Source organism: Fukomys damarensis, unplaced genomic scaffold (assembly GCF_012274545.1).
Source record: "Fukomys damarensis isolate Sample0158 unplaced genomic scaffold, DMR_v1.0_HiC HiC_scaffold_9, whole genome shotgun sequence".
NCBI classification, from domain to species: Eukaryota; Metazoa; Chordata; class Mammalia; order Rodentia; family Bathyergidae; genus Fukomys; species Fukomys damarensis.
Window position 1 is genome coordinate 14,392,973 of NW_022900921.1, and position 20,809 is coordinate 14,413,781.

The 20,809-nt window shown below is 36.4% G+C and overlaps 1 protein-coding gene across 2 annotated transcripts in view; it reads left to right on the plus strand.

Moving 5' to 3' along the window:
• Positions 1–10,097: 10,097 nt before the first annotated feature.
• The window catches only part of Gabra6 (gamma-aminobutyric acid type A receptor subunit alpha6), a 14,392-nt gene continuing 3,680 nt past the window's right edge, over positions 10,098–20,809 (plus strand). Inside the window, exons 1-8 of one of the 2 annotated variants that reach the window (XM_010622245.1) lie at positions 10,098–10,135; positions 10,334–10,452; positions 11,050–11,117; positions 13,046–13,266; positions 13,349–13,431; positions 13,685–13,828; positions 14,206–14,358; positions 15,622–15,881. In XM_010622245.1, the coding sequence (XP_010620547.1) occupies positions 10,098–10,135; positions 10,334–10,452; positions 11,050–11,117; positions 13,046–13,266; positions 13,349–13,431; positions 13,685–13,828; positions 14,206–14,358; positions 15,622–15,881 (1,086 nt within the window). The remainder of the gene's footprint in view (positions 10,136–10,333; positions 10,453–11,049; positions 11,118–13,045; positions 13,267–13,348; positions 13,432–13,684; positions 13,829–14,205; positions 14,359–15,621; positions 15,882–20,809) is intronic. The other variant, XM_010622246.1, reaches the window with a different exon arrangement.

The following is a 20,809-nucleotide window of genomic DNA, read 5'->3' on the forward strand; positions in this document are numbered from 1 at the left end:
AAAAAAAAAAAAAAAAAAAAAAAAAAAAAAAAGAGTGTGGCTTCAACGTGCATCCACTTAGCTATAAATCTCCCTGGGTTTTCATTCTTTATGGCTGAGTAGTATTCCATTTTATAAAAGAACCACATCCCCACAACCCTTCTTCTCCCCACTCCTTCCCCCTCCTCCCACTCTTACCTCTCTGTCTCTGTCTCTCCGTCTTTCTCTCTGTCTCTACCCCCCCACTTTTCTCCCTCCCCCCCTCCCCCTCTCCATTTTGTTAGTTTTGTTTCTTGGAGAAATCTTAATACAGAAAGCTAACAATTTGTGTAAGCCTTTTTGTATTTTTACTCCTTCCATGTCTCCCTTTATGGAATTTCTAAAAACATCACGTCTTCTATTGAGGTTCTGATGCAACTCTCAGTGGATATACGGCCTTGTACAGCCAATTCATTCGCACTTTTGCTAAGGATTACAAATTCACCCTAAATAAAATAAGCATACATTTCCGACACTATATCATTGTTATATCTATTGAGAAAATATCTTATACATAACCTCAAGTAGAGAACATTAGAAATAAGCATATCTTCATAGCAGTCTTTCTATTGCAGAAAATAAAAATTGAATGCTAGTAGAATACCTAGTTTCTCTAATAATATGCATGTATACTTCTATTTTAATCATTCATACATTTGCATTTACTAGTATGCTTAAATGAAATTATTTGCTGCAAAGTAGACATTTATATAGTCCATTAAATACTTTAAATACTTAAAATAAGCACTACTATTATTCTATTTTTCTGATGAAGCAATAAATAAGAGCATGAAGAATATTTATGAAATTGTGAGACAAGACGTTTGACTTTTAAAAGTTATTTTGTAATGTTTTTCATCAGAAATAATAGAATAGAAATGACTGGTTATCTTTATATTTATTTTATATATTTTAGTAACAGGATGCTTAATGATGGTATTTCTGATCCAAGTCACATTATTCAGAAATAAACTGTCAATTAGTGGATTTCACTTCTGTAAAAAGTCTTTTTATTTATTTTCTTTTATTTCACCAAAGATTAAAATGAAGGCACAACTGTTGAGGGATAACATACCATGCACTAAAGTGAGACCATCTTTATTTTTCATGAGTCTCATAGCATCTGTTTTTCAGGATTTTCAAATATTATGTGGATAAATCACAAGCATTTTTCAATGGGTTGGTTTGGACAACTTGGGAATTTCATTTTTTGTTTTACCATATTTCACTTTCCTTCTGGATATTGATTTCTGACATTCAGGTACTGCCATCCAACAGTGTGGTGTGTTGGAGGTACATAATTAAATTTTTTCAATGAATTTTTGGCATAAAAAGCTAATTCAGAGCCCGACAGATCTCCTTCAGATATGCCAATATGTGAGGCGCTTTCTTAGAGAAAAGTACAACAGAATAATAACTTCATAATACTCATCACACCATGGCATTATCCAGGCAAGTCACACAGATCTGTCTGTATATACTTTACTGTCACACTTCACAAGCTTGGTCGAGTAGCAAAGTGTTCAGAAAAATGTAAAAAATTGTCCAATATTTCAATCTACTTTGGTCTCATATTGTTTTTAATGTGCTGTAAATGCAAAGTATTTTAAAATTTCATGTTATATGTGCACCCACATGTGCATATGTATACACTAACATACACATATACAACAATTAAAACAAGAAGCCGAAGTTTATACAGTCACCTGGTTCCTCAGAAAATATTCATTAAATAAATGTTGTGCATCAAACTTTGTGCTCGTTGCCTGGAAAATAATCCTTTAACACATCCATTTCTATTCTAATACGGAGGGGGACTCCAGGGAGTAAATAATGACATAAAAAGATGTAAGTGTGATTACAAGTGCACAATAGAAATATGTGCTATGAAAATAATTTAAAAATTAATATCTGTTATTTTGAGGAGGAAGATGAGACAAGGTAGAGAGCTATGAAATTTACATTTAAACTGAACCTTGGAGTGTGAATTGTAAGATGCTGAGAAATATCACGTGATATCCATCATAATAAATCTATTTCTTAGGTAGTAAATTCAGAAATTTCTCAGAGACATGCCTCAATTGGAAAGACCTTGGTTGGAAGCTTCTATGTCGATCCTGTGAATGTATAACAATACTTTGCATCACCGTGAGATGCTCTTTTGCCGCTCAAGACTGGGGCCAAAAAGCATTTCTGAGAAGGAAACTAGTTCATTGTTTGTATTTCTCTGTCCCAGCTATAATTTCATACAGTTTGCTTTTCTCTTTTTGACCTCCTACAGAGTCATTAAAAAGAGATTATGAAATAGTGAAACGTAGTTGAACAAAAGGCAAAGAACAGTCCAAAGACCAGAACAGTACGCATTTGTTGTAGACATAAATTGCATCTGACAAATTCTTGTATGCAAGAAATGAGACTCTTTCCTTGCAGATGTTATAGCAATAGGATGATATGCAGTGCCGAGACATGAACTGAAGACAGCACATCTGTTCCTCGGTGTCAGTTCAGTAAGGGATAGTGAAGGATCACTGTCCCTGACTGCATGGCTTGTGAGATCCTGCAATTCTACACAGCCTTTGAACTGTTCCTGGGGCCACACGTGTGTCCGCCTGACCCACCACACCTGTTTCCACCTGGGGACTCACGCTCAGGTAGACTGGCTGAGGAGCATGGCACAGCTTTCTAGTGCTTTCCAGACCTGCATGTATTTCCACATTTCTGTTTTAACCTCGCCTCTCGGAATTTTTTTGTAATGTAGTTGATGCTGAGTAGTCCCCTACTGGCCCAAAAGAGTGTGTGCAGTTTTAAAGTGCTTATTCTACTCCATGCATTTGTGGGGTTCACTAACCAATAGTCAATTAACTTGATTCTTTCTGGATGCCCTGGAAGCAAGCCCAGTCGTCCACTTTGTCTAGGTTTGCTCTCCGGTAGGTCTCACAATCCATTCAAGGATCTCACAGTGTCCGTCACTATCGGAAAGTTTGCTTCTACGTTTGGAATAGTCTCTTCTATACTGGAGCTCCTTTCAGAAACTAGTGACAGAAACCGACTCACACTGCCTGGAGAGAAAAAAAAAAGAGTTTGTAATAAAAATTCTGTGGTTTCTTGGGACTCCCAAAGACAGAAATGGCACCTAGATAAGGAAAGAGTTAAGTCAGGGAGGCTGTCAGCAACCCAGCCAACTCTTCTCTACCATCTTCCAGTTGCAATGACTTCTCTGCGTTTCTTCCTAGCACTGCTGCATTTGCCTTCTCTCGCTCTTCCTTTCTCTATTGACCTTTCTCTGCTGTCACATGACCTTCGTCGAACACACCCTCCCCCAGTATCAATGGCTCAGTGAATGACAGAGGTCAGGCCCTAATTTCTTAGTCTCACTTCTGATGAATAGGGGAGAAAAATCATTCAGCACACACTGATGATGAGGATGATAATGATGATTACAGTGATGACAGTGGTGTTGCTGTTGAAAGGTGTTTCTGTTTCCTGATTAATATAGGTAGGCCCAACAACAGCACTTCCAGTCAGTTTCATTTCCTCCTCACCGTGACTCTATAATCCCATTTTACAGACGATGACAATGAAACATAGAGATGATTTATAATTTGCTTCCATAATTTGCCTTCAAATGAACGCAAGCTACTTAACTGCAAAGTGAGCTAGTCAAGTGAAGGTCAAGACAGGATTAAGTGATATAAATATGACAAGGTCCTGTTGCATGCCTAGTTTTGACTGCTTCTCTGATTTCATCCTGAGGGCAATTCAAGGAAAAAGCATGCTGCAATGCACAAGAATGCTGCTGAGATCTTCCAAAGAGGTGTGTATACCTTTTCTCAAACTCCCTCAGGGGAAAGCACGTCCTTCTGAAAGACTGAGTCTCCTCATCCATTCTCTTCAACCACTGCATTCTCTTTGCTTCTTGTGCTACTGTTACTCAGTTCATTGTTTTTCACAAGCACAGTTTCAATCGGCACTCCTTCATCTCTGTGCTCATCATAAAACCTCGAATGGCTTTTGTCAATCTGCTAAATGTATTTGATCTCTGAATTTCAGTCCAAGTATTAGCTCTTCCATGAAATAGTCACTAGTCTCCAACCCTATCACAGTGCCTCCCCAGTCTTATGCCTTTGCAGCATATGGCTAAAAAGTAGTTCTTAGCATTCAATGTTTTATCAGTGCTATGATGCAAGTTATCAGAATTGAAAATGTGAGCACTGTATCTTTTTAAGATTTCTGTATTTCTAGCACATGATAAAAACCACAAATAAAAGTTAAATGGTAATGATACTGGTTCAAGTAAGCATAAATTGTAAATTCATACACTTGCACTATTTCACCAACTATAGAAATGATCCCTGAAAGTATAGCCTCACTTGTACTATTTCAGAGGTGGCTTTTTGTTCCTTAGTAATTGTGATTGTAAGTTTGAAATGACTATTGACTACCTATTCTTTTGGGGGCACCTGGGTGCCCTATAATGTGCTACATAATCTATTCCTGACCAAGCATGAACAATTAGAGCTGCAGTCCAAAAGAATGCCCCTTTATTGTCCTTGGGTTCCCAGAGCAATTTTGCCCTTATTGCATTGCATCCCCAGTAGGGATCACACAGGGATTTTCTAGAATGTTCACTGAGATGGTGGGCTTCCATGAACAACAATACAAACAAAACCATTGGTCCAGAGAGTTTAAGAGCTGTGTCTTTAGAAAAATGAGTCAGGTCTGACAAACATAAAGCACAGTGTATAAAAGTCTATACTTTGCTGTTAGAAATACTCTGGAACCTTACAGTAGCAACATTTCATTTCCAAGTCTTATTTTCACCTTCTGTAGTATAACATAAAATAGTTACCTTACAGGAAATTTGCACAAATTAGAGGTAATATCTACATATATGACTAAAGTAGAAATATATTCTGTTCAATAAATATTCATTATTATAGTCATTATTATGTAATCTGCCATTTTTGCTCCTTGCCTTCATTCAGTTTAGTAGGACATTTTTTTCCTCCTCCAGAATTAATTTTTACCACCAGGATTCTCTTTTATTCTTCTTTTTTATATCACTCTCAAGAAATTTCATAACAGACTCTTTAAATCCAAATATACACTTATGCTTTTTGTTAAATGGCTCTTCAGAATACCTCCAAATAGCTTCAGTGATCCGCTGAAAGTTCTAGGTATCATAATATTTAAATCCTGAAACATAAATCCCCATCCATAGTTGGTAACAGGAAACTCTTTTTCTCCCATAGAAACCTATTTCATGTTTTTTAACTTAATTTTATTGGTATATTTTAGGCATACAATATAATTATATTCATTACTGGAAATATGCCCCTTTACATAATCTATCTTGGTTCTTATATTTTGAACAGATAATGACAGCTACAAATTATTTCTTTAGAAACTCCATACTTTTTGAACTGAAACTCCTTACTTTTTGCTGATTTCTGCTCACTGGCCTTTCCTTCTACCTAAAATATTCTCGTTTTGAATTGTGATTCTACTTTTTTAGTTGAGTAGAACTGGGCAAATTACATACACTGCTGTCTTTGTATGGACCAGAAGGAAGATACATCAGTGTCTACATTCATGTATAAACTCATTCTTTAGAAGGATAGTTCAGACCTTTTCATGTTCTCAGATTCCCGCATGCAAACCTTTCATATCTTTCACAGTGAGTGTATTGACAAGAAAAGTATTATCAGTTGGTTCTTCCAGACATCTTAGGTTTTAGCAGAGAATGTCTTATCATCTCCTCTATTTGTTAGGGAGGAAAATACTATTTGCATCCGAAGGATGGTAATAAGAATCTTTCCCAAAGATATAATTCTTTTCTACACCATCCAATTTAATGAAGGTAGGCACCACATAACATTTTGAGAGACAATGAATCACATATATGAGTACACACCATATAACCTAGCTGTATAACAGATTATTTCATCTAAGTTTGTGTAAATACATTCTATGATGTCTGTACAAAGAGAAAAATCACCTAAAGATTCATTTGATGCATTTCTCAGTACATACAAAGAGTGGTGAACGACTTAACTTAATTTGTGTTGGAGATGGGTTGAGGGGATGACATTTGCCAATCTGCTGTAAGCTGATCTATGAATTTGTAGACGCAGAAGTGTATCTGGCTCAAATATCAGGAGCTCCTGTGAACTTAGCCAGTGGGGACTTTAACATATTTTAACTGTGAAGTCGAGTCTAATTCACGCATCTTGCACTCACAATTAATTTTAGTTAAAAGCCACAACTTGCCTCTATAAAGCACTTTGAAATGTAAGGGTGATACTAGGTTGTTACCATGCACAGGCAGCTCTAGAGATACTAATAGTGTCAAGTTCGAGAAACAGTACTGTAGAATGCTACTTCTCAATTTTACAAAGTATTCCCAGATGGGATGATTGGGCTTCTCAAATACTACCGCACTAAATTGTCTTAACCAGGTAGGTATCTGTCAGAAATCTTTGTTTTCTCCGGCAACAAACATATCCATGCTTCTAAGACAAATGATGTAACATGAGTAAAGTGTGAAAGAAAGTAAAGCAAACAACACATTGAAAGAGTATATTTGAAAATTACAAAGTAATTGCTATGTTACATATGCAATAAATTACAAGCAGATAAGGAATCTTAACTATTTTATGAATATATAATATATTTATAGGTCACAATGAAAATGGACAAGAAACATGAAAGATGGCTGTGATCAACAGAAATTAATGAAACGCAAATGAAACAAAAACTTTGCAAATTCATCTTACGATCATAAATCATTCGTACTTCTAATAAGTTGATGGTCAATGAAGTTGCTACTTGGGGAACGCTAATTCTTCATTAGATGTAACTGTGCTACATATTTCATATTACTTAAACTCTCCTAAACTTGCCCACTAAATATTTTGGACCAGATAGCTATTTTTTGTGGAGATCATCCTATGCATTGTAGAATATTTAATGGCATCCTTGAACTGTGTGCCCTGGATGCCCGTGTATAGCCTTCCCCTACTTGTGGGAGGAACACAACTTCTATGGAAAACACAATCCCAACATTGTGTTTTGTTTTTGTTCTCATTTTCCAAAATGTCATTGAAAATTTTCAGTAAGAAGATAGCAATCTGTGTTTCCTAAAAGACAATGCCTTATCTGCCTGGACTATTTTATGTTTTGTTTATTCATGTAAACAAAAATGGTTCTTTTGTTTCACGGAAAGTAGCATTCATTCTCTGGTGCCATGTTTGTTCTTTCTGTGCAATAATTTCCCTAATTATCTCTGAATCTGTGAAAAGACACTTTCTACACATAAAGCTATGTCTGTGCTAGTATTATAAGAGATTAAAATACAAAGTCCAGGATGATGTTATCAGTACTGTTGAGAGAGATATCAGTTCTAGACTTTTCATGGAACACGAACTACAAGTCAAACCAGTGGTTATTTGAGGTGATTCCAATAGAGAATATATTTTTGAAAAACTACTGTAATATGGACAGGTGTGACATAAATATTCTCAAATTGTTCAGAGACAGAGATCCATCTAAATGAGGAAGCTCTGATGCTTGATATATATATATGTATATGTATGTTTGTATATATACATATATATATATGTATATATATACATATATATATATTCAACATATATATATATATATTCAAACCACTACATAAATGATTATACATATCCCAAAGACATAGCCATTGTCATGTTGTAAAACTATTCTCTTGCTATTTCCATAAGAAATAAGTAATTGTAATTTCCTTAGTGGTGGTGATAATTTTATCTGCCTCAATTTTGACAGAAATGTGTAAACAAGGGACTTTATTACACCTAAAGACTAATATAATAATTTGAATCCTTAGAATTACAGAATTTAAGCACCTTAAGGATTTAAGGTAAAGTCCACAGACGTGAAATAAATGAGATTACATAGCTTATAATCTCTTCTAGTTCTTGCATAGCTTTTCTTCCCATTTAGAATAACAGTATTCTTTCACCCTCATGAACTGAATACTAATCAAAACTTACCAAAAATAGAAACATATGTTTATCGTTTATTATCTAGAGACAAATGTAACAAATATTTGTTAATTTTTGAATAAATGATTTTTAGTAAGAAAAGCAGGCATATGCCAGAGGAATATATAAAAACATGCCCAGTCTCACCCAGGATCAATTTTTTTCCCATGTTAAAAAAATCTAGCCTTAGATATGTCACTGAATTTTCTCCCTCATTACACTAATCAGAGATGGATGTTAATCATTTTGATAAAAATGATACAAATTGAACTAGGTAACAGTTCATATGCGCGTCTACTTTTAAATAAAAAAGCAACATATAGTAAAAATAAAAGATTTTAGGGATTTAAATAGAAGTACAATACATTTGAGTGAAGAATATACTGTGGTCACCAGAGACCATGCTTTAAAGGAAAGTGGAACAAATGACACAAGATATGGAAACCAGATTCTGCAAGGAATAGGGAAACGGAGGAGAGTTTTTCTGGCGTAAGAGTGAGCATCATTTGTTCAAGTGACTGTTAGGTGGTCTTTCCCCAAAAAATTATTTTACATGAATTCAAAGGTGAGGGAAAGGGTTAGGGTAGTTTTGTTTCCAGCACAAGTAAAACAATAAGAGAAAACAGCCATTTAAAACAACTTACAAGGAATTTTGGAAGAAATTCCGCCTTTTGAGAGGTAACCAGACTATGTCATGCAACTGTGAGTTTCAGTAATCTTAAAATCACAGGCAAACTTGCAGTCTTCTCCTTTCACCTTGTTTTCTTTTGGGCTACAGCGAATTTGCTGACATGCTTTGCAGATGACTTATGCTGTGTCCTTAGATGTAACTCTAAAAGCTGTGCTAGACATGTGTATGGTTCCCATGGCTGTTGGAGAATTTAATTCTGAAAATATGGATTACAAACTGGATGAATAAATGCAACTGGCAAGAGGTTGGTGAATTGAGGTATTTGATTCTTTATTTTATGCTCCTGAATTTTCAAAATGCTTATATTTGCTATAATTTTAAATTATATTAAATTTATTATTAGCATGATTTTTACTATTTTTACTTAGAGGTTAAAATTTTAAGGCACAAGTGGACTCTTCTTTTTCCACTTCAACTACCTATGTATACAGCTCTAATTCTTGAACTCAGTTTGCTTTTACCTGTGGCAATCCTTGTAAAACAGCACCAGCGACATCCTCCTTTACCGTGTCTATGAATACTTTTTATTCTCGTAGCATTTCTTCATAGGGAACCTATCTGGCCATTTCTCAATCACTGTTTTCTACATTAATACAGGCAGCATTCATGAAACTGACCAAGTTTCTGCAGATCACAGTTATAATCCATATATTTGCTTGAGAAAGCACAGCTATTGCAGAAAGGATACACAAGTATTTTTAAAAAGAATTAACAGCAAGATGGCCAGCAGCTGTTCTGGTGTGTTAGAAGTGTTGGCAAATAAAGAGTGAGGAGCAATTTTTAAATACAAAGGATGTGTCTGCAAGCAATAAAGTTGATGAAAATTAGTAAGAGAATTCAGGAGAGTCACAGTATTGTTTTCCTTGTAAGCAAGAAGAGCTGTGTAGGAATCCTTCTGTGAAACATAGAAATAATAAATGCTGAGGCCATTGGAACATAATCTCAATCAGCAAGATGCCACTGCTTTCCAGATTTCCTCACAGGCCCTGCTAATTCCGTGCCAAAACTAGCAGCGGATCTCTTCCCCCTAATCTCCCCCGATGCCTTATTCGATCATTGTCACTGTTCTCCGACCACGCACTGTCCCTTCGGACTCTGCATCTCTCCACTGAATCGGTCAGAGGAGGCTGGGTGTCTGCAGGATATGGTCTAGGACCACAAACTACCTTGTTCCATGTGAAAAGACAGAAACAAGAAAAACAAGAGCAAGGGGAACCCTCAAAGTTTCTCTACCAACCACTTCATCTTTGGATTACTGACTGGAAGTAAGCAAGGAAGAGGGCTATGAGGAATTTGGACAATTTCTCTAGCCGATTGTTACGGGAGAGCTGATCGGGAGAATTCCAGTAAGCCATAGGATGCTGTCACTTCAGTCTTGGCTGTATGTTATTCTATGGTAAGATTTTTTCCCCCTGATTTTTCCATTTAGCTCACAGGAGAGAAAAGTCATCCATGGGATGACTTCTATATCAGTCTGTAAAAGAAGCTAGGGATAATACAGAATATATTTATCTCGGGGTGGACTAGAGTCTACTAGACAACATATCTTCTCCGAGGCCAGAGTGAGAAGCACTGATCGACTCTCTATCTTCAGGCTGGAAAATGCTCTGGCAAAACTTGAAGATGAAGGCAATTTCTACTCAGAAAATGTTAGTCGAATCCTGGACAACTTGCTTGAAGGCTATGACAATCGGCTGCGGCCAGGATTCGGAGGTAAGGAGCTGTACTGTTTAGCTAGACTCATTATCTGTAGCCTTCTTCCTCCCTCATTGCCCTTCCTGGACCCAGAGGCTTCAGAAAGGAGGTAGTTTATCAGAACCGCAAGGTGCAGGGCTACTGGAGGGATGCTGTGCCTGTGTCCTATCCGGTCTTGTTCTTTTCTCAATTGGCGACCTTCTGCATGTTACTTAAACTCTCTCGGCCTCAGTACCTTTGCTGCTTTGTACCAGGTTTGTGTCAGTGTAGAATGTGATTCTCCACCTAAAATACTTTTCTTAACATTTGGCTCATGGAAGATATATATTTTTATTCATATATATATAATTCATTTATTTACCTGGCTATTTTTATTCTTTTTAGAACTTCAGTGTATTTCTCTCAGATTTCTTGTTTCCCCAATTTTACTAGAATAAATGCAAAATAAGGCTACTGACATAAGCTTTCAGAGTTGAAAAACCTAAAGTCTCCCATGGCTGCATCACATCGCTGTGGCAGCAGATTCTGGCTGTGCAAAGGGACTCTGGGGAGTTTTCTGGGCCCCCTTAACACACCACTGGTGATAGCCACCCCAATTCTCTGGGATAATTTCAGGTGCTGTCACTGAAGTCAAAACAGACATTTATGTGACCAGTTTTGGGCCTGTGTCAGACGTGGAGATGGTGAGTAAGCTTTGTGTATGATGGGTGTTTTTACTTAGGAGAGGAGAGCTCAGTCCCAGGACTCATGAAAATGGGGATTGCCACATGCCTGGCTTCAGATTCATGATGCGAAACGTGGATTCATGCTGGAAGGATGCGGCCATTAGAGCCGATTACTACTGTCTGAATCTCTTTCATGTTTCATGAAGGGTTCTGCTTGAATATTTTAAGCTGAGGAACTTTTAATATAACACCCTGTATTCATTCGCATACCATGTACCCATTCCTACAAAGATAAGAATTTCTCCTTCACAAAGTCTTAGTAAATTTGTAGGACTAGGAAAAACATGATTCTATGCCATACAGTATCTAAGAAATTTAAAACATACCTGTATTTCATAGAACATCATTATCAGTAGTGTTTACTGAAGCAGTTAAGGGAGTAGTTGGAAAGGCTCATGCATCCTCCTTTCACAATGTGGATGGACCAGTGGGGGTCCTGAGCACTCGGTTTCAGGTACAGATGGTTGTGGGATTCGTAAGAGGGTATTTATAGTCAGCAGCCATGAAAACCTGAACTAGCCTTCTAGAACAGAGTGCATTCTGATTTTCTTTCCCAGCTGTCAGGTGGCAATGCCCCCGACACTGAAATATCAATACAAGTGTGTAATACACAAACGATCTTTAAAGAGCTGTGTCACTAACTTTTCTTTAGGGAAATGAAATTTTGAGTTGATAAGAAAAGAAGGAAGGAATGAAAAAGGAAGGAAGCAAGAGAGGGAGAAAGACAAAAAAGAAAACAAACTTGGAAGATGGAGGGGGAGGAAAGGCTTTGTTGCTGGACAAGAATCTTACACCTTGAGGAGAAAGAAAGCATAACTCAGAATCCTGATAATTTTTAGTATCATATTTTTCATTTAAATAATGATTCATCTAAAAAAAATAACCACAACTATTTTCCACTATATTATTTAGCTCTGGATATATTTGGATTTTTGTTTCATGCCTGTGTTTCTTTTTAAAAGTTTACTTATAAGACAAAGCCCTAATATAGTTTAGGTCATCATTCCATAGGTATATTGCTATTAAATTATGTTTAAAAATATGATCAGAACTTATAGTAATAAATATTGAGAGGGAATTACAAACTAGAGAGGACCGATATTGATAATGCTTTGATATAATAATAAGTTGCAACTTATCATTGACTGCTGCTATAGCCTTCCTCACAATTTTAAACATTTTTAATGTTGTTTCATTTAAGTCAAAATTAAAAAGCAAAATTTTGCTATGCATACTTAAGGGACACAGAATAATCACAGCGACATTTGCTTTTTCATTTTCTGATAATAATATAGAACAGTTATGATGCATAGATATAATGCTCTAATCAATAAACTTTATCGGTTCTTAGAGCTTTAATGAATGGTACCATAGGGCTCCAAGACCCCCCTGAAGGCGAGTGAGGTTCTAGGAAGAATGGTGAGAATATCCAATGTTAGGAAAGGCAGCACAAAGCCCAGACAACACATTTTTTTCACTAATTCTTCTTGTAAGTTAAGGAGGATAACACATATGGGTAGATACAGGCTGGACAGGTACAGAAGAAGCATGCTGAGGAGAGTCACGACAGCAGGAAGAGGTTCTCTTTCACAGCACCATGTTTCATAATAGTATTACGAATTTTTAATTTTGAGAAAAATGATTCACCAAAATCACTGTTTAGTGATTATAAATCATTCGATAAGTACGATAATCAATCATCTGTTGCGTATAAAAGAATTATTTACTTATTAGTAAATTATTATTCAGCTTTACTGGAGAAGTTTTGCCAGTAAAAGGTTGCCAATAAAAGGTTGATTTATTGCTTTTGAATTGGGTATATTTGCTAGTGAACGGGCTTAACTAACCATTTCTGCGGGCTGTGTGAATGTTTGATTTTTCCTTAGGAATACACAATGGATGTTTTCTTCCGCCAGACTTGGACTGATGAGAGATTGAAGTTTGGGGGGCCAGCCGAGATTCTAAGTTTAAATAACTTGATGGTCAGCAAAATCTGGACACCAGACACTTTTTTCAGAAATGGTAAAAGGTCAATTGCTCACAACATGACAACCCCTAATAAACTCTTCAGAATAATGCAGAATGGAACAATTCTGTACACCATGAGGTGAGGTTTCGCTAATTCTGTTACCTCCACCTGAGCAATTTAACTCCCATGCTAACTCACAATAACCTTTCAATGTCCCTAGGCTGACCATCAATGCTGACTGTCCCATGAGACTGGTCAACTTTCCTATGGATGGACATGCTTGTCCACTCAAGTTTGGGAGTTGTAAGTGATAGAAAGCCTCTGAGAGCCAAATAATGCATTCAAATATGTTATTATTTGGTTTTAGAGACCGAAAAAATAAAAGAAATATTATTATGACACCTTCAATGTGATTTCAGGAATATGCTTGCTGAGATTAAGGAAAAACAAAAATAAAATTTGTGTTGCAAATCTTTTTTCTATAAACAAACTGGATGGTTTTATGAAAAAAAGAAAACCAATCATATTCACTGCTATGTTTATTTCAAAACTTCAGATGCTTATCCCAAAAGTGAAATCATATATACATGGAAAAAGGGACCTCTTTACTCAGTAGAAGTCCCAGAAGAATCTTCTAGCCTCCTCCAGTACGATCTGATTGGACAGACAGTATCTAGTGAGACAATTAAATCTAACACAGGTAAGAATCTGACCAAGATGATTCCAGTGCACATTTTCAAAATATCTATTCATTTCTCCTTCACATTAATCATTCTTATCTAATTGCTCTCTGATGTGGCACATACATAACTTCTTAATTAGTTTTGCAACTGAGTGCATATAAAGATTTGTGTAATCCTGGAATAAGGTGTTTTCCACGAAGAGCCCAACTGGAAACAGGAGCTAACAGTTTTGCTCTGTCAGCTGCTAATCAAGTAACCTTCTCATATATTGACAAAATGCCTTTACTTGTTATCTTCCAGCCCATGCTAATTTAAACCCTTGCAAGATTTATGTTCACCTGCGTTCCTTTTGCAGACTGTCAACAGCAGTACTGACATACGTGTCTTCCAACAGGTGAATATGCAATAATGACAGTGTATTTCCACTTGCAAAGGAAGATGGGCTACTTCATGATCCAGATATATACCCCGTGCATCATGACAGTCATTCTTTCCCAGGTGTCTTTCTGGATTAATAAGGAGTCCGTCCCAGCCAGAACTGTCTTTGGTATGCCTCCGGCTTTGTGCTCTAGTTCCGCTCATCCACCCCTTGCTCGTGCAATTTGAGGAAATATTCACACCAGTGCACTTTTCACAGAGGAAACAGACTCTTATGTCATTCAGACATACATAGTATGTAAAGTCACCCTCATTCCACTGCAAGCTGTATGGCAAACAAACAAACAAAAAGTCTCAACAATAATTCTGGCCAATATCTTAAAGCTTCACTTGACCTACTTAGCAGGATTTCACCTTGATTTGCATTTTTTCATTAGAAGGAAAAGCAGAAAGGTAAAAATTGATCTTTCAAATGAGGAAAACAAGAGGCCAAATGGTTTGGCTGAAACCTATGTGAATTATATCTCACTTTTCTTAGGCTGAATCATATAAAACTTTCATTTGTGCCAGTCTAAAAATAGTTAAATAGCACCAATTTCCCATGGCTTGACTTAAATATTTAGTGCCATTTATGACTATAAAGTACTCATCTAGATGGAGCAGTATGAATGAAGAAAAATCTGTAACTGAAAATATTACCAGAAACAAAATCTTTTTTTTATTTTCATTACAAATCAGGTAGTGTATAGGAAAGACTTGAGTTAAAGTGAAATCTCAGATAAATCTTGACTTGCAAATTTACTGTATTAGAATAGGCTTAATTTTTTTGCAAAGTATAGAAAGATATCTGCATAATGATGTTGACCGTCAATATTATTATACACCTCCTAAATGTTCAGATACCTCACATCCACTGTTCAAACAGGAAAACTGCTGGCAGATTACTGATCAAATTTATTTTCTCCTGGGTAAATACTTAACCATAAAACTAGGCTAATGAAAAAAATTACAGTAACCTAACTTTATGTTAATATTCACACTACATAGACTTCTCAAATGTAATGAAAGATATTACTCCTTATGGAAATCGATCATAAATTCTAGATGCGGTTTTATTTAAGTGATAATAATTTGTTAGAGTTATTTTTTATACAGTAAACAAAAAGAACTATTCAGGACTCACACAAAACAGGCTAATTCCGTTCAACAGATAATTTTTTGAGCAATACATCATATCAGTCACTGCATTAACTTTGAATGATAGAAACATAATACTTAAGATGATGATAATGAACCATGAGAATACAATAATGCGACAAAAAATACTGTGCAGTGGTAGAGTATTTCATCCCTCCTAGCTACACATTTTCACTTGCTCCTGTTTGTGGGTTCCCAATATTAACACTGTCTTTCTCATTCCTTTTACTTGTAGGGATCACCACTGTTTTAACCATGACCACCCTAAGCATTAGTGCGCGACACTCCTTGCCCAAGGTGTCATATGCAACTGCCATGGATTGGTTCATAGCTGTGTGCTTTGCTTTCGTCTTTTCCGCTCTCATTGAATTTGCAGCTGTCAACTACTTTACCAATCTTCAGACGCAGAGGGCCAAAAGGAAGGCACAGGTTGCAGCCACATCCCCAATGACAAAATCAAAGGCGACTGAACCCAGGGAAGCTGAGATCGTGGTGGTAACTGTTTTCTTTTCTAATCTTACCTACCAGGTAGGAAAAGGCAGTCCAAAGAGAGATTGCAAGAAAATAAACAGTCCAAAGTAATGTTAATTGAGCACAAAGGTATATAACTCTAGTTCCAAGAGCAAGAGTGATTTTGCTTCCAGTTCTGCAGGAAAAGACTAAGGAACAATTCTTCATTTATTTTGCCTTTAAACTCATAGCATAATTCTTTCATCATCCTTGCTTGTGCAGGCAGATTCCGGGCTCTCAAAGGAGACTAGAAAATTCTGCTTAGCCTTTAGATGTTTCCTTTGAACAGGTTTACTTATACCAACCAGAGAGAACAAAGTTTAAAAGAGGTTCTTAATGAGGCTTCAGGGTCTGAAGGAACGAAACAAGGACTCTCATAGAATGCACAATTTTTTGACAGAAATCTGCTTGCTGTTTTATTTCATGAGGGCAAGACATGAATAGTAATAATTTCTGAATATTGAGTCAAAACCCAAATATCTAGCTAACTTTAAAACATTCTAACATTGATACCTGTTTAATAAATATATATACATCAAGAAGCTTATGTTCAAAGGCTTATGATGAGTGATAAATACTCATAAATTTACAGTAAGTATGCTGTGGCCAAGGTTTGGCCCCCCAAAGTTTCTGAGCAAGGAACAAATTAATAAATTAATATATAAAATTTCAAATATGTTTCTAAAATATATTATAAAACTGATTATGAGTATACATTTTTATTTTAATACAAGCCACCAAGAGTATTTCTTACGAAAAAAAAAGTATTGCTACTCTGAAAAGTTGAATAAGAAACTGAACTAGAAATCTTCTGGAACTGACAAATTGTAGTAAATATTTCTGAAAACCACATGCATCTTAGTAATCATTGGTTTGACTTTATGATAAAAATTATAAAGCTATGCATGTTTTACTTATCCAAATGTGAGAAATTTTTGACTAAAAATATGACAATTTTTTATAAACTAGGAATCTTATTTAACAATATATGTTTTCTCCAGAAAAGAAAAAAGGCAATTCTATAATAAAAGGAGACATAAGTATTCATTTTAAAAATTTTCCTTATTATAAGAGAAAAAATATTTGCCTCCTAGTGATCTATTTGAATTATCTCCTTTATAAATGGAGAAATAGTCTCAGAAAAAGTCTGTAGAAAAAGTAGGAATTGATTCTAGAATTTCTTATACATACATTACAGAGACTAAGGGTATCACTGCTCCAACATGTTCTCAAGGATTTAAACACACAGAGTTTATATCACTGGGGAAAAACATTTTAAAAATATGTTGAATTAATCTCCCCCACCCCATCATCCATTTGACTTAATGATATTTTCTTCCTATTTGTGTTTTGAAAGATCATAAAAGTATAGGTGTTGTGACAAACATATGCTAGTCTACAAACTTAGTCAAAGATATTTTAAAGCCACCTTTTCAAGCAAGATAAATCGCACACATTTTTTAGAATTATTTTATGTTTTCAAAAAAAGACATTTTGCTATAAATGATCTGTGTACATAAGCACATAATGCACACATTATGAAAAGGTCATAGAGTAACCATCCCATTAGGCTATTATTTTGAGTTTAATTTATGAATAAGATGGAATTTAAGATCTCCAATCCTGATATATCCTATTTCCTATGTTCCTAAAATAGTGACGTATAATGAACAGATCCTTTGGGTAGCTGTTTAAAAAATGCTACTTAAATCACTTTGAAGCACATTTTCTTGTAAGTCACATTTTTTTCCTTATGAAAAATTATATTTCTGCACCTACATCTACTTCAAACATTTTAAACCATAGACTAGAACTTTGTTTCTAAGAGTCAACAGTGCAAAAATTTAAAACCAAAATAACCAGACAAAAAAGGCTTGAAGATATCAAAAATAAAATCGATTATGTAAGAAATTTATATTTTATTTGTTTATGTCAAAACTTGGCCAGTTGCCTTATATAATATAGAGGAACAAACATAAATTACACATCTGCAATTTATGTTACTCAGATTGCAAGGCATGTTTTTTTGCAAATATCATGACATTTAAAAATGCCTATTCAGTTGTAATCAAAACATTATTGGAATGAGTTGGACATTGAAATAGCATACTGTTGTGGGAAAATTGAGATGAAATTAGGGTGTCTGAGTATATCATGTGATTCTAAGCTGCATCCTTTAAATTTTCACAGGAAATTATTTTGAATTTATGAGGATGTTTGTCACTTATCACTCTAACACTGACTTGGAAATTTATGTAATAATGACAAATAAATTCAAGTATTTAAAAATGTGACTCAAACTGAAAAGACACCTTACAGCTAAATTCTCAGGTGGGCTCTGTAGACTATTCATCTTGCAGCTTCTAAAGCATTTGGAAGTGGAACAATAATTTATTTTTCTAGGCTTTGAGGAAAACTGTTAGCACCGTTCTCTAGTTTCCTTCCTGTTTTTACAATTATGTCATCTTAGCACTAGAATTATTCCTATTTCACGGTTTCAGAACCTTTGATGGGCCTGAGGTGAACCTATGATTCATGGGACCAAGTTTAGTCTTTGGCCTCCTCTTGCATAGTTCATTAGTTTCCTTAGATTTTAAAGGGCTAAGCTCTTATTGCTGCGTTCCTACGAGTAAATCCTCTACACCCCATCAGCACCTCTCTTGAGTACTGTCATTACTCCTAATACGGGACGTCTTCTTCACGGGGAGTGAGATATATTTGTTAATTACCTACGAACAAAATTGACCAAAACTTCATTAGCCAGGCCAATAGTTACAGGTTACACTGTTTATTCATTTTCTTTTCTGTCTCAAATCTGGCCCCCATTTGTGAGTATCTACGTGTTCACTGAATTATTCATGCTGTAAGCATTTGTTTAGTGCTCTTATGTGCCAGCAGAATGCTAAAATCATCATATGACCTTTTCCCTAGCAGAGCTTCTTTCTACCAGAAAGAAACTCAATAAGGGGAGAGAAAAGTCACGGATCCTTCGTAGTACAGGCTGTGCTTGGAGATGCAGGGTAGAATGAAGAAGAGCCATATAGGTGTCTCCATGGGGAGGATTCTGAAGCCATCTCCGTTTCTGCAGAGGCAATGTATAAACTGAGCAGAGAAAGATAAGTCTGACCCTGAACTGGGAGCCCATTGCTGGAAACTTGAGTGCAGAGGAGTCGATAAGATAATGCCCTTCCGGCCCTTCCCCTTACAGTGAGGATTTGTGCCAAGCCAGGTCCATGCTCCGCTCACCTCTATGGAGAGATGTGATGGATAGGACGCTGAAAAGTTATGTTTCCTCTTCCGAATTTCCTATTTATCTTACCTACTCTCACTGCTCTCTAGAAGTAAAGGTTACATTAAAACTATCAGAATTTCTAAACATCAGAGAGATCATGGTACGCTGTGCCATGACTGTACCACCGCGGGATTAAGAAGAGAATGAGGTGATTTAGACAGGGGTAGAAAAGGGCGGATGTTTCTATCAAATCCATCCATCCTATCAAATCTCCGCCCAGTACTCCATTCTGCACCCTCTAAACGGTGGTCTGCTTTCCTCTAGCACCACGGATGCATCAGACTGATGCCAATAAACTGCTTCTCTGTAGAGATTCTCAAATCATTTCTGTTCTCAACTCTTATTGGCTGTTATAAACGCGGAAAAACAATAATCCAGTACAGTGCTGATTTTCGCCATAATGATTATTTGATGATGATTTTCAAACATATCAAACACTAAATGTTGTTAAACAAAATATTATCTTTTATTTTTGGTGCCCCTGATGCTGGTATTATAAACACTTACTCTTTGTCCACTCAGTAGCACAGCTCCGGATAGAATATCTCAATTAAGAGTCAACCTTTGTCCTGTGCTTTTTAAAATATCAGACTTAAAATTGTTCTATTTTCCTAATGACTTATCCCTACATCAAATAATTCACTGTCATATTTCTCACTTTGACTCAAAGTACCTTTGCAATGTGACTTAAAACAAAGCAGTGCTCTAAAAATACCCAAGACAGGATGGCACTCAGCAGCAGGGGAGCCCTGCAAAAATTCAAAACCACAGGTGTTCTACTCAAAACAGTGACAGCCCCAAGCTGAGCCCTCATCTGGGCTCTAACAAAAGCCTATTTCACCATCAACTGAAGCTGCTGGGCTTACAACAGAGAAGGCGGTTCTACTGCAGACCTGTAGCTTAAATGGATTACAAAATTGGCTTTCTCATCACTTCAGAGATTCAGTGTGTTTCTTCTTCCTCACTGCTCAGTATTTTCCAGTTGCCAATTCGGAATTATGAAGCAGCTGATTATCCATTGTAAACAGTACCCAGGACTCCTGTATTTTCTTTAGCACATTATATTTGTTGCTGCCTAGAATCCCCCTAAAAGTACTAGGCAGTGGAACAACTGTGCCTCAAACCACATTCTTACTAGGGGGCTGTGTTTCCCTCATGGTACATTTGGCAAGGTCTGGAAATATTTCTGGTTGTTACACTTTGGGGGTGTAGGGTGCGACTAGTCTCTCACAGGAAGAAGGTTCGAGGGATGCTCAATATCCCGTGTTGCATAGGACAGTCTCCCACAGGAAAGGATTATCCAGTTCCAAACGTCAGTAGTTCTCAGTTTGACAGGCCAAGCCTGGTAGCAGTGGGATGAACTAGAGAGCTGCTAAGAATGTGATCGTTGCCATCTGAGAGGACGTATTATCTACATGAGCTTCCTACTACAGTTTCCACTTGTTCCCTTCTAAAATAAAAATGATACTAAGAATGTTTCAAGCTGAGCGTGGTGGCACACACCTGTAATCCCAGCACTCGGGAGGCTGGGGCAGGAGGATCACTGTGAGTTCGAGGCCAGCCTGGACTACAAAGTGAGCTCTCCAGGTCAATGTCAACTACATAGTGAGACCCGGCCTTA